The 14,620-nt window shown below is 35.7% G+C and overlaps 2 protein-coding genes across 2 annotated transcripts; one reads left to right on the top strand and one right to left on the bottom strand.

The window, feature by feature from the left end:
- Positions 1–630: 630 nt before the first annotated feature.
- Positions 631–2,982, top strand: LOC145117689 (serine/threonine-protein phosphatase PP1 isozyme 9). Its single transcript, XM_079053994.1, has 4 exons — positions 631–1,091; positions 1,642–2,201; positions 2,288–2,482; positions 2,567–2,982. Exons 1-4 carry the CDS (start codon positions 896–898, stop codon positions 2,588–2,590), a joined length of 975 nt encoding a protein of 324 aa, XP_078910120.1. The 5' UTR covers positions 631–895; the 3' UTR covers positions 2,591–2,982.
- Positions 2,983–6,659: 3,677 nt separating this feature from the next.
- Positions 6,660–7,732, bottom strand: LOC145110860 (peroxidase 5-like). The gene is made up of 2 exons (XM_079047176.1): positions 7,508–7,732; positions 6,660–7,418 (listed from the first exon to the last, which is right to left on the bottom strand). The coding sequence occupies exons 1-2, from the start codon at positions 7,730–7,732 to the stop codon at positions 6,660–6,662; spliced, it is 984 nt and encodes a 327-aa protein (XP_078903302.1).
- Positions 7,733–14,620: the final 6,888 nt, after the last annotated feature.

Raw genomic sequence — 14,620 nt, forward strand, 5'->3', positions numbered from 1 at the left:
TAAAGGAGTTAATGTTAAAATATGACAAATTGACAATCCATATGTAAACATACAACTTTGAATTGTACAAAATAGATTTTCAGAAAACTAAGTTTAAAACTTGAAGTATCTTTCTGTATGATCTTGATGTTTGAGTTTAGAGTTTAATTTGAGATTTGATTTATGGGTGAAATTAATTTACACTTAGAGTTTGATCACTTAAAAAGCATAATCCATAAATAATAAAAGAAATAGTGTTTTCTTATACTCTATATTGTATAAAAGAAATTAGTTCTAATACATTTATTAGACAAAATCAACTTATTTCAAGAAAAAACATCAACTATTCCACCAAACTATCTTTACTTTGTCTATGTGCCAACCGTTGGTAAGTTTACAACTAGAAGTATCATATTGTCCACCTAACAATAATGATTACATATATAAGTATTTTGCAAGACAATATGATTATTTAATTAATTAATAACATGATAAAAAAAATATATTATATCTATATATTCTACTTTGTGTTATATAAATATAGTGATATTAAAACGGGAAGAATTGAGCCGGTTATGGTATGGTCTATGGATAACCTTAGACCGTATCAAACCAAAGAGACGTATAGAGTACGAAGAAAATACGTATACATTGATTACTCACAGACGGAAAGAATTGAAAAAGTGTTCAAGAGCTGCAGGATAACGACATGCCCAAAGACATGTTCTTTCTCTTCTTTGAGAAATACCCACCGCACCAAATCTCATTCAACCCCCACCCCACCTCTTTCATCCCTCATCTCTCTTCTAAATTCAATTACTCGATCCCTTTCTCTTTATCTATGTAAATCTTTCTCGATTAACCCTTTCTTAGGAGGATTTTTCTTCTCGTGTTAATAGGTAGGTAGGAAGATAAAATGAGTATGATCGTGATTGACGGGATGATGGAGAAGGGTGTATTGGATGATATAATTAGGAGGTTGTTGGATGGTAGAGGAGGGAAACAGGTCCAGCTATCGGAGGCTGAGATCCGTCAGCTGTGCGTCAACGCCAGGCAAATTTTCCTTTCTCAACCTAATCTCCTGCAGCTTCATGCGCCAATCAGGATCTGCGGTAAGATTCGAGGACTAGTTTTTGATCCTTTTATTTTTTTGTATACTTTTTTTGGAATCTCGTAATTATGACGCTCAATTGCAGATGGGTATGATGGATTTCTGCCCATGTTCTATGTAACTTTGAGTTCTATTGTGGTGCCCTAATGATCGAATTACTAAAGGGCTTCTTTGTATTTGATCTGATTTGGGGTGGGTTTAGTTTTAATGATGATTATCATGGTGAATCGGTGCCTTTCTTTGAACTATTTGGTTTGGGGGTTTTGTGTATGTTCATATTCTCACCTCATTGATACTCTCTACATATATGTATCCATTAGAATATAATTGGTTTGTGGGGTTATAAAGTGATTATGTGATTTATTGGGATACAGTTTCTACAATCTGGGTAAGACTTATGATTATTGGATTCTTCAAGGGTTAAATAATCAATTTGATACTAGCTGTAACAATAACCGACTATATACATATACTACAGTACTAAAACTACTTATATACTCTTATATTATTTCCTAATGTAGCTCATGTTCTTCAATCTTTGTTAATGATAGGTGATATACACGGACAATACCAAGACCTATTGAGGCTTTTTGAGTATGGTGGCTACCCTCCAATTGAAAACTACCTCTTTCTTGGTGATTATGTTGACAGAGGCAAACAAAGTTTGGAGACCATATGTCTGCTTCTTGCATACAAGATAAGATATCCAGACAAAGTGTTCCTCTTAAGAGGAAACCATGAAGATGCCAAAATCAACCGCATTTATGGGTTTTATGATGAATGTAAAAGGAGATTCAATGTCCGTTTATGGAAGATATTTACAGATTGCTTCAACTGTTTGCCAGTTGCTGCATTAGTTGATGAAAAGATCCTTTGCATGCATGGTGGTCTTTCCCCAGAGCTTGAGAATTTGAGACAAATAAAGGAAATTGAAAGGCCAACTGAAATCCCTGATAATGGGCTTTTATGTGATTTATTATGGTCAGATCCTGATCCCAACATTGAAGGTTGGTCTGATAGTGATCGTGGTGTTTCATGTACTTTTGGAGCTGATAAAGTTGTTGAATTTCTTGCCAAGAATGATCTTGACCTTATTTGTAGAGGTCATCAGGTAATAAAACTTAGTTTGTTTATGGAAACATTGTATATGTAATTATGTATCATGTGAGCCATATTATGAATGTTTTTTTTTTGCAGGTGGTAGAAGATGGGTATGAGTTTTTTGCTAAAAGAAGACTTGTGACAATATTTTCAGCTCCAAATTATGGGGGAGAGTTTGACAATGCAGGGGCTTTATTGAGTGTTGACAAATCCTTAGTGTGTTCTTTTGAGATATTGAAGCCACTTGATTATTCAAAAAAGCCAGGAACTTCTAAGTTGCCTCTTAAAAAGGTAAAATTTTAGTTAAGTTCTTGAATAAGATTTTCAACTTTTTCTCAAACTCTGAGTATTTTCTATAAATGTTTGTTTGAACAGCCACCAAAAACAGGAACAGCATGAGAGGAGGAAAAGTGGTGAGGGGATAAGAAAAATCATAATTCATAATGATGAAGGTTGAAGTGTAGAGATGTTATGAAGTATGAAATGGATGACATCTGTAAGATGAGGTGATTAGGAAGGGTAATATACTTAATGAATGCACAGAAACTTACTGTAGTTGGATGCAATTAAACACCCTTTTCCAGTTGGTTGGTTGTTATTGTTGGAAATATTAGATTGAGAATCACTTCAACGGTTTTGGTGTTGTTGTATATTGATTGTAAAATGTGTTTTTTCTTTTTTCTTTTTTACTTTTGAAAGTGTGTGAAGGATGTTCTTGTGTTGGTATGTTGGAGCTTTAACCTTTGATTTTGATCCCACCATTGAAATGGAAAAGATGAAAATGGTGTTCATGGTTTTTCAGTTGCTACATGTAAGTGGTTTCGAGAAAGGAACCAAAGAGCATGTATGTTAATATGTTATGTTACCATGGCATTTACCCTTTTTTATTATGCACTTCAAAAAATCTATTTGGATAAAAGGATTCTTAGGGTTTTTTTTTTCTTACTTGTAAAATCTTGCATTTTAAGGATGATATAAAGTCTATATTGAAAGAAGTGCGATCTTAAATTTATGGGAAAATGCTTAGAGTCAACAGTTTTTTCACAAAAAAGTGCAAAATGACAAGCTAACTAAATAACAAAGTCATGTACCTCTAAATTCTAATCCAGCCAAAATGGCAAAAAAGTGAATATATCCATAACTTATAAAGATATAAAGTTTGATGGTCGAAACGCAATGTTCTTAAATTTATCCTATCTAATTCTAATGGAAGCGTTTAGACAACTAGATCCTTCAACATTGTTATTCATAGTAGAATTATCAGGAATGTTCCGCCAATCTTTGTGTAAGAAACCTTAAACTTGATGGTTGGTGACAAGTAGCTGCAAAAAGGAAATCGTATTTTCTTTATTTTCAAGACTTGTTTCCTTATCTTTATTGATTTTCTTTGGCGTTTATTTTAAGAAGTTGTTATATTATCATGTATATGTTACGACTCTTTAGTGAATGGAATAAGATACATGAATCATTTGATTCTTTATGATATCCGATCACGATGCAATTATTATTACTTGTCAAAAATGTAACAATTTTAAGACATCCTTTTATGTCCAATATATAATAGTAAGTGTCAAATATGTAATATTATGTATGTAGTGTGCATCACATATACTCAATGATGAATAGTAGCATCAAATACATGTCCTATATATATATATATATATATATATATATATATATATATATATATATATATATATATATATATATATATATATAACAATAATGTAAAATTAGGTATATGTCTAGAATATGTAATTGAAGTTGTTTGCCGTTTGTAAAATATTGCCTATATAAAGATCGTTGGTCCTATGAAATAAAGCAGAGCAAAAATTTGTGACATGTGTTACTCTTAAATTTTTCTGTTGAAGTTTCTAACTTCTGAATAGCAGTTCACCTACCATAAAAATACCAACCAAGAACTCGACAAGCAGACAAATATCATACAATTCAAAGATCACGAGTAGGTAGTCTCTTATTTATCATTTTTAATACTCTATAATTTTTTTATAGTATTTTGATAATTTTGAAAATCCCCTCCTCCCCCCCCCCCCCCCCCCCCAAAAAAAAAAAAACCCTACCAATGCCGTCCACACCATGGACTGGTACCTTGGGTACGACTTCATAATGGTCTAAAAACTTACTTTAACTGAACGACGTAATATAATTTATGTAACTTTTATATTATATTTATAGAATTTTCATATATCGTGTGTTTGGGATTATAATAAAAACCTACATGTTGATTTAGAAAAAAAAAGATTAATACCGAAACTGTTACGGATATATTGTAGTAATTTGCAAAAAATTTGGCACACGACATAGCGAATTTGATATGGAATATGTTTGTCTCGATTTTGCTATTGAATGTGGCAAAGTCATTTTGCAACGAATTCTCTGTTTATATTGTCATTTTACTATAATTGTTATTTTTTTTTTTCACATAATAGATGTCGTAGGAACGACCGTGTCAAATTAACTATGAAAATATAATTATGAATAAAAAAATGATACAAAGATCTATGTTCGGAATTTATTTTCAATTTTTATGTTAACGTATCTATTCAAACTTAGCTATGGAATTCAGTATCTAGCTATATAATTTTTCCATAGCTATTTAAGATTTTTTCGTAGTGCCTCCGCACCATATCTAATTCATATATGAACAAAGCTTAAAATTTCCGCACCATCTAATTCATATATGAACAAAGCTTAAAATTTCTTTTGATACCCATGTGAATTAATCCTAACATGTTTAAAAATGACTAACATAATGCAACAACAAATGTAAATTATAACATCAAATTGTTTATGTTAAAATGTTTCTATTCCACATGGATAAAAGAACTCCAATATTATAAGAAGATTGAGCGTATGCTTCAATCAAAAGCAATCAAAAGCAATGATATATATGTTACGTATAAAACGCGTTATTTAAGTTAAGAAACATAATGCATTAGCTTTTATCTCAATTTAGAAACTTCATAGGTTTTTAGAAGTTGTTTGTAACAAGAAACATGGCTGGAATTATGTATTTCGGTTTTGAATAAGGTTGAATACAAGAAAGTTGCATAGTTTGACTTAGTTAAGAAAGTTGAACAAAAACATTGTTTGAAGAATGTGTTAATATTGATAAATCTGAGAAAAAGCAATTTATGAATGTCATACTAAATTCTAAAGAAGATGTTAGAGGCATGCACAGCTTTTTAACTATGAAATAATGAAAATGTGTTTTGGGTGAATTTAATTTTAAATCATAAGTTTAATAGTTTGACTTTAAAAAAACCAATCTATATATGTATGTTTCTATAGTCGGACGTGGACCATTGTAAGATATACATAGGGCTGTAAACGAATCGAACGAATACGAACGGGGCTTGTTCATATTCGTTCGTTTAAGTTAACTGAACAAATGAACGAACACGAACGGTTAAACGAACGAGTTTTCTTGTTCATGTTCGTTCGTTTAACAAATTACATTGTTCATGTTCGTTCGTTTATGTTCGTGAACATGTTAAACGAACATAAACAAACAAACATAAACGAATAAAGATAAACAAACATATATGAACATAAATAAACATATAATACAGTAATGTAATAAACACACTTAAACATATATAAAGATAAAAAGAACTTATATAAACGAACATAAACAAACGTAAACGAACAACATAAACGAACGTTCACGAACATAATTGAACGAACGAGACCATTGTTCATGTTCGTTCGTTTAACTAAACGAACGAGCATTTGTGCTCATGTTCGTTCATTTATTAAATAAACGAACATAAACGAACTTCCCGCCGAACGGTTCACGAACAGTTCGCTGAACGTTCAGTTCGTTTACAGCTCTAGATATACCCATACAATTAACATGCTCAATGATTTATGTTTATGTTATAAGACTATTTAACACATATTTTACCTAAATATTTTACTAGTTCGGTTATTCAAATTACATTAAACTATATATGAAAAACATATGGTGTTCAGGTGTTATATTGAAACTTAATTACTCTTTTGTGGCTAATGGTCATAAATTAATTTAGTAGTAGGTATGATAATCTTGTGATTTTGATCCACTAGTTATAGTTAAAAATTAATTAGCCTAAAGTAAAATCTTTCTGTGTGATTCTACTTTGTCAAATAAAATGGTTAAATCATATATATTCCCTAGCTATAATGTCATAACTTACATTAAGTCTTCGATAAAGAAGACATCAAATGAGACATCAAGAACATGCAACATTATTTCTTCCGTATTGTAAATATCATATAGCTACTTCAATAGTATAATCCTACTATGTTTATAGTATTTAATATCAAGCAATATCTTAACATGAGATTTGAATAAAAAGTACAACAATTTCATTCACTTAAAGTCTTGAAGAATAAAGAATACATATATAAGAAATCAATTAAAACCAAAACAATAATGATATGACAAGTATACATTTAAGACAATTTAGTTTCGAACCCCACACTTCTTCCGAATTTCACCTTTGGTCCCTGTCAATACTTCAAGAGAACCTAAACGTATCATCGCTGCAGAAAAGTCGTTTCTCCAAGCAGCCAAGTTACTCGAGTATTTAGTTACCAATGCTGCCGTAAATTTACTATCAACGAGCGTCTGATCCGATGAGAACATAACCTTGTGTTGTTTCACGTTAGAATAATATTGATTGTCTAGGCGATTAGGGGTCACTAGATCAAGATCCGCAGTCCCAGAGATTCGACTCTTCGGGCATTTCTTTTTCAAGGCTGCTGCATATTTTGGATCCAACGATGGATCAGTATGTGAGCCGTTAAAGAAATATAACCGTTGTGTAGCAAAATTACATCCTGCTCTCCCAATAGAGTGAGCTCCAGACAATGCCACCATATCTCCAATACTCAAACCTTTAGCCACAAACTCCTTCTTCAGGGTGTTCACGTCAGAATCCGGTGACGGGAGGTCTACTTCATCTATGTTTGAAACCCTTCCGTCCCTTCGTCCTGATGGGATAGCATAAGAGAAACCACCAACAATGGTGGTGCTATCTCGAGCAGCGAAAGCCAAGATGTCAGCACATGAGACAGTGTTAGGGCATGCAGCTTCTATCTTTGCTTTAGCCTGATCTATTATCTCGAGTCCTCTCAGAGTGCCGGCATTGGCTCCGGCATCTTGCTCTGACTCGATTTCACTGCCTGGCACTGTCTTAAGTAGAAGTGAAGCGTCGCAACCCTATGATATATCATAAAAAAAGTTCGAAAATTATAATGATGTGAACTGATACAAGTTAGAAATGAAGCTGATGATCATAATATACGTACCCTGACAAAGCAGTCGTGGAAGTAGAGACGAATGATTCCTGCAGCCATTCCAGGGTTGGCGGTGACTGCCTTATTCACTGTGTCTCGCACTATCTTCTCAGCAGCCGGACATGTGGTTTTATAGAACCCCAGTTTCAACTGTTTTTGAGCTTCGGTTGTATCCAAAGTCATCAGAAGCATGCATAACATGCAGAGCTTCATGAACCATGTAACCACCCAATACATCTTCATCATCTTGGTTAAATTATTGAGAGAGAGGGAGAGAGAAAGAGAGATGTGAAGGATTAAATTGAGGAATTGAGGGTGACTGACAAAGTATATATTGGCTCAGCACTTGTTCATAGAAATACAAAACTGTGACCTGCCGGCTTGCTAATAGTCTTGCAAAGTACTTGCAAGAGGCCAAGTCACCCTTCATCGTGCAATGACAAATGTGGGACTTATATATTTGTTATTTTACATATGGTATTGTGCTATACAATTACAATATTTCTATTACCAATATATATTATTATATTATAATTATATTTTATAGATTATTTTGTTGCAATTAATATATTGGATTTTAATAAGTTATTATTTTTGTTATTTTACATATGGTATTGTGCTATACAATTACAATATTTCTATTACCAATATATATTATTATATTATAATTATATTTTATAGATTATTTTGTTGCAATTAATATATTGGATTTTAATAAGTTATTATTTTTTTAAAAAAATATCTTATTTACATTAGCTATTGTTTTATTTTATTTTTATATTTGTAGGAATGAGGACATATATACTCTCCCTAACATAACAAATTACTGAAATCGTCCCTGTGGTTTGTCAAAATTTTGTGTTTGGTCCCTAACTTTTGTTTTGCATTGGACTGTGTTATTGTTTTGTTGCGTTTTTGCCCCCGACAAACATGAAAAAACCATATTACCCTTGTTTATGTCTTTTAAGTTTTTTAATTGTTTGTTTATTATTAACCAATTTAGAAATTTGTTGACTTTTACATTGGTCCCACCATCCCCATCCACCGAATCTTTCAACTGATCTCTTTTCTACTCTCTCTTTCTCTCTCTCTCACACACACACACACACACTTATACGCGCATAGATACACACACATACATGACCGACTCTACCCTTTGCAAAACTAAGCAAGGGTTTAGGACCCCCAATTTTAAAGTTTATTCTGTTAATTATATATGTATATATGCGTATTTCTTGAGTTACAAAAACAAAGTTGGAGCTTGGCTTGGTAGTAAAAGCACTGATATATCAAACTAAAGGTCTCAGGTTCGAAACAATTTACTTACATTTCATTTATGTTATAAAACCGAAGGGCCCCAATTTTTTGTTTTCTTAGAGCCCCCAAATTGGTTGAGCCGCCCCTGCACACACACACACACACACACACTCTCTCTCTATCTCTCTCTCTCTCTCTCTCTCTCTCTCTCTCTCTCTCTCCTACACATGGACTCACTCCCACTCCCACCACCAGACACCATCTACCCGAAAATATGAAATCTAAAAGTCACCACCACATCCACCTGAATTTAATCTAGATGGTTTCTGGAGAAATACCCAAATTTAATCTTTGTTGTGGCAGGAAATTGAAGGTTTACTATTGAATACTTCCATGTCGTCATCAAACTTACCTGCTATCGGTGCCGTCATTATGGGCTTCGTCACATCTGTTAATGAACGACTAAAGTGGTGTTGGAGAGAAAGGTGAGGGCAGTTGTGTTGAAGAGAAAGGTGGAGTAAAGATGTAACATCCCAAAATCACAATAAATTTTAACTTTTCAAAAACAACACATTTCATCCATAAAGTGTTTACAAAACCATTGTTTCAAAAGTATTATTTAAAATCAGAGTATCCCAAGATCTAATGTCATAAAAAAACAGGGAGATGTGCACGATCACATCTTCGCTTTCCCACGATCCTCTGAAGCACCTAAAACAATAAACTAAAACCGCAAGCTAAAGCTTAGTGAATTTCCCCAAAGTACCATCACACAACATAAAAACAATAGCATGCAACTATGAGCCTTCAACTTGACTTGACCGCCTCGTAGGGCCTACAGTCTATCTGGACCGATCTACGGGCCTTCGACATGACTGGACCGCCTCACAGGGCTTACAGCCTATCCAGACCGCCCCGGGTGTCTTGGCCTTCAGCACAAAGCAAGACCGCCTCAAACCAACCACAATATGTCGACATATATAATAGACAAACATAAAACACATATCCAACAAACACAGATAATCCTACATATCTACAAATCAATCATCTAACTAGCATAACTAATGGGTTTTAGGCATAACAAAACAAACTCAAAACTCTTAAGTGTACATGCAACCTAAAACAAGATCTTTGTTTTCTCTATTGAACCTACAACTAAGAACATCAAAAAGAAACCCTAGGAACCCTAGTATATTTTCGAAAATACTAAAGAAAAGGTTTAGGGTTACATACCTTTTAGTCATTATAGCAAACATGTAACACCTCAAATTTCAAACCAAATGTTTTATTTTAAATTACCAAAATCAGGGTTTCACAAAACAAGTTTTCAAGTACAAAATTACTCAAAACATTCATTTCCACAATATCAGAGTTCACATCCGTCCCAGCAGCAAACATCCTAACGAGCGTGTACAATCAGACCTTTGCTTTCCCGCGGTCCTCAGAAGTACCCGCCACATATAATCAACAACTGTAAGCACACAAATCTTAGTGAGTTCCCAAAAATACCACATACAACCCATCATAAAATAAACAACTATGGATTATCAGCAATCCTAAGGACTATCAACATTCCAATGAACTAACAGCATGCCCAATGGGTTATCAGCCACCCTGGAGACTATCAGCAGTCTCAGTCACATATAATCAACAATACATAATAAAAGCAGCAAGACCCAGCTGTTCATCACATATACAACTATTCTACCATACAGGTGAGAATACGTGAGGAGACTCACTTGGCACTGACAGCTAGTAAACCTCACGCCAGAACTGTCGGAACTAGACTCCGCCTAATCAGCATAATAATTAACCCTAATTAATAATTAAGGTCTAAAATCCAACTCACGAGTCCAAATCCCATGGCTAAACTTTCTAAGGGAAAAAGGACCATTTTGCCCTTCTCATGGTCCAAAAACCCTAAATCTTGACCAAGGGCCAAAGTCAACAAAAGTCAACGCTCAGCGAGTACACTGAGCGTACCAATCCTTACGATGGGCGTACAACGGAGCCAACTCTCATCGGGGAAAGATCAGGCTACGCTGCGCGTAGCCAGGAGTACGCCCGACGTACTCCGTCTGCCTCTATTTCCACCAAGTTAGCGTCTTAATCCTTTAAGACAACCAACCCAACCACAAATCTGACTAATCTAAGACATCTTAATCCATAAAATCGTTGGCTTTAAGCCATTGCAAGGCCAGGAAAAGCTCAAAGTATCATTTCATTCATTCTAATCTACTTTACTCATGCATGAGCCAAAAGGGAAGATCAAGCAAGCATTTTTATGAATATAAATGTCCTAATTTGCATGAAAGGACAACTGCAATCTTCTAGGGAGTCCCAAACTCATAAAGGTCCAAACTTGGGGACTTTTAGCTCATAAATATTAAACCAAATAGATCTTAAATAAAACTTGCCAATGTAAAGACTTTATACCTGAAAATGATGCACAAAGATGGGAAGTTTCTGGATGTTCAAGCTTGCTAGCACCTTCTTCTTCTTCTCTAACCTCCTTCTTCTACTATAAGAGCCAAGAACACTCAAAACCTGCAATATCTCACATATAAGCAACTCACACGAGATTAGGGTTTATGAGAGGGTTGGAGGCTGATAAGGGTGGCCAGAAATAAAGTCATAATGTTCTTTAAATAGGGGCAACCCTTAAAATTAAGGTTTAACATTTGGCTAGTACACCCGACGTACCACATGTACGCCCAACGTACTAGCTGGCCATCCGCGATCATGCACATTGCATGAGTACGCTATGCGTACTCATATGTACCCCCCACGTACAACCACTTTTGCAAGCCTTTTTCTATGAGGGACCAAATGTGCCACTTTTGATAAAGGTTCAAGATATAACAAAATATACCTAATTTCGGGATGTTACAATCCCCCCCAACTAGAATCAGACTTCGCCCTCGAAGTCATCCTCGGGAAACAGCTCAGGATATTGCTCATGCATCTCGAACTCAGGTTCCTATGTCCACTCCGAACCTCTTCGGTGCTGCCACTGAACTTTGACCAAGTTCACAACCTTGTTCCTCAAGGTTTTCACCTTCCAATCCAAAATGGCCACATACTTCTCCAAATAATTCAGGCGATCATCGATCTAAATGTCCTCCAAAGGGACCACAATTATCTCGTCAGCTATACACTTCCTCAGCTGGGAAACATGGAAGGTATCATGAATCTATCTCAGCTCCTCCGGTAGCTCCAACCGGTAGGCTACCTTGCTCACACGGGCCAACACTCGGAAAGGGCCAATAAACTTGGGGCCCATCTTGCCCCGCTTCCTGAAGCGGATAACACCCTTCCAGGGAGACACCTTAAGGAGTACAAGATGTCCCACCTGAAACTCTAGCTCAGAGCGTCGCCGATCCGCATAACTCTTCGGGCGGCTCTACGCTGTCAGCAATCTCTGTCGAACTTGATGTATAAGCTCAGTCGTCTTGAGAACTACCTCCGTGCTCCCCATAAACCTCTGTCCCACTTCACCCCAATAGATAGGAGTTCGACATCTTCTTCCATAAAGGAGCTCGAATGGGGGCATATCGATACTGGCATGATGGCTATAGTTATAAGAAAACTCAGCCAACGAAAGATAGGAGTCCTAACTCCCACCAAAATCAATGACACATGCACGCAGCATATCCTCGAGCATCTGGATAGTCTGCTCGCTCTGCCCATCCGTTTGCGGATGGTATGCGGTACTAAAGTGTATTCGGGTACCCAACTCCTCATGAATTCTCTTCCAAAACCTGGAAGTAAAGCGCACATCCCAGCCAGACACAATAGACGTAGGCACCCTATACCAAGCCACAACCTCTCGGACATAAATCTCGGCCAACTTCTCTGCAAAGGAGCTCTCACTAATAGCTAAGAAGTGAGCACTCTTTGTGAAACGATCCACTATCACCCAGATAGTGTCAACACCCCTCGCATTCCTCGGTAACTTGGTAATAAAATCCATGATGATATGCTCCCACTTCCACAGGGGAACCTCGAGAGGCTGCAACTTGCCATGACGGTGTTGATGCTTTGGCTTGACCTTCCAACAGGTCAAACATAGCTCTACAAACCATGCCACGTCTCTCTTCATGCATGGCCACCAATAGTTGTGCTTCAGATCGAGATACATCTTGGTAGCCCCTGGGTGTATGGAAAATCTCGATTTGTGGGCTTCCTGTTGGGTTATGAGCATTCTAACACTCCTAAGTGTACATGCAACCCTAAATACCTTGGATCTATGTTTTCTCTATTATACATACAATTATGAACATCCAAGGTATTATCCTAATCTAGCATACAAAATAATAAATATAACAAGATAGAATACATACCTCTTTGATGTAGAATGTCTTCATGAAGCTTGAGTGCCTAGTGCCCCAAGTGTGACACCTCAAATGGTTCACACAACACCAAATACACTTGGAATAACTTGAGAGAAACTTGAACACTCCTTGAAATCGTCTAGCCCTCACACTCACATATTAGTGCACGATTTCTTGAGCCATGGGATTCTTTTATATGGTGGCTATTAGGGTTACACCATGTAACTCATAACTTTACCCATTCCTTATGCTCCATGGATTTTAACCTCCATGGAGTATCCATGGGTCACCCCATGGACTTAGTCCAACATAAGGAATCTTGGATCACAAGCCCACATATATAAGAATGAATGATTTACACAATCAACCCATATATTTAATTAGTCTCCTTTTGATCACTTAATTAATTCCAAATTAATTCTTGATCAATACTAATTAAATAACCTTATTAATATATTATAGCTTATAATATATTAACCAGCCTTAAGTGTTATTTCTCTCATTATAGTCTATCCAAATGCATGATGCCATGCAACCCAAATGGACCATGCCGGGTCGGGTCAAGTCTTACCAATTATAGTTATGGACTTAGACATTAATCCAACAGTCTCCCACTTGGATAAGTCTAAAACTATTATTGCGTATGACTTCAGGAACCGATCAGCAATCGTAGCTCTCAAAAGCTTCTGTCGAACTCTGACCTTGTCGATGAACTCTGACCTTTGTCAATGACTTGTCCATTAGATAAGGGATCATATATTCCTCCATTCTAGATATCATATGGACTGAGACATGGATTATCAATCATTCTCTCTGTCCATTTGTTGTTTCCCGATTTCCGATTCATGATGACTGACTGATTGAACAAATCAAATCAGTCCTGGCTTGGCCAAGCACTCACATGTATCATCTTTAAATCATCGAGGGGCCCACAGATATCGCTTTTATCCCGAAGGTAAAAGGAATGGATAAACTTCGACTCATATGGCTTGTTCTACTACTTGTTGAATCATACACAAAGGCACGTTTTATAACATCGAGTTACCAATGCGTTTTCGTGCAATCAATGTATAACCAACTCATAGTAACAACTCATATCTCTAGGTTTGAAGAATATAAGATATTATCGTCTCATGATCACTCGTGATAAAATCCATGAAGTGATTCAAATGAGCGCGGGTTGAATCCAATACTCAGAACTTATGAGCACTCATGAGTGTTGTAGCACCACTTTGTCCACCAACTTGGACCTCTACAAACCAACCCATGACAGTCTTGATTCATATCTAGAATTTCCTTATGTTGAGCCAAATAATGGACCCATATATAGAATTTCCTTATGTTGAGCCATTCCAACATGAAATTCATATATATATATATATCCTTGATTAAATACGATTAAAATCTCAATCTAAGCTTTTAGAATTGAAATGAAGTATAATTTCCTCTCCCTTAATTATAGCAAAACAACTTTTTCAACCCGTGCAACCTCACGAATTGAAACTTTTGTTTTCTATAATTAACATTGCTAACT

The sequence above is a fragment of the Lactuca virosa genome, chromosome 5 (assembly GCF_052849685.1).
Source record: "Lactuca virosa cultivar CGN04683 chromosome 5, Lactuca_virosa_CGN04683_v6, whole genome shotgun sequence".
Classification (NCBI taxonomy): Eukaryota; Viridiplantae; Streptophyta; class Magnoliopsida; order Asterales; family Asteraceae; genus Lactuca; species Lactuca virosa.

Excerpts from the sequence above, each read along its gene's own strand:
- LOC145117689 (XM_079053994.1), top strand. The coding sequence starts at position 896 with ATGAGTATGATCGTGATTGACGGGATGATGGAGAAGGGTGTATTGGAT. Across the intron at positions 1,092-1,641 it reads TGCGCCAATCAGGATCTGCG|GTGATATACACGGACAATAC; the intron begins GTAAGATTCGAG and ends TGTTAATGATAG. Across the intron at positions 2,483-2,566 it reads CTAAGTTGCCTCTTAAAAAG|CCACCAAAAACAGGAACAGC; the intron begins GTAAAATTTTAG and ends TTGTTTGAACAG.
- LOC145110860 (XM_079047176.1), bottom strand. The coding sequence starts at position 7,732 with ATGTATTGGGTGGTTACATGGTTCATGAAGCTCTGCATGTTATGCATG. Across the intron at positions 7,419-7,507 it reads TCCACGACTGCTTTGTCAGG|GGTTGCGACGCTTCACTTCT; the intron begins GTACGTATATTA and ends GATATATCATAG.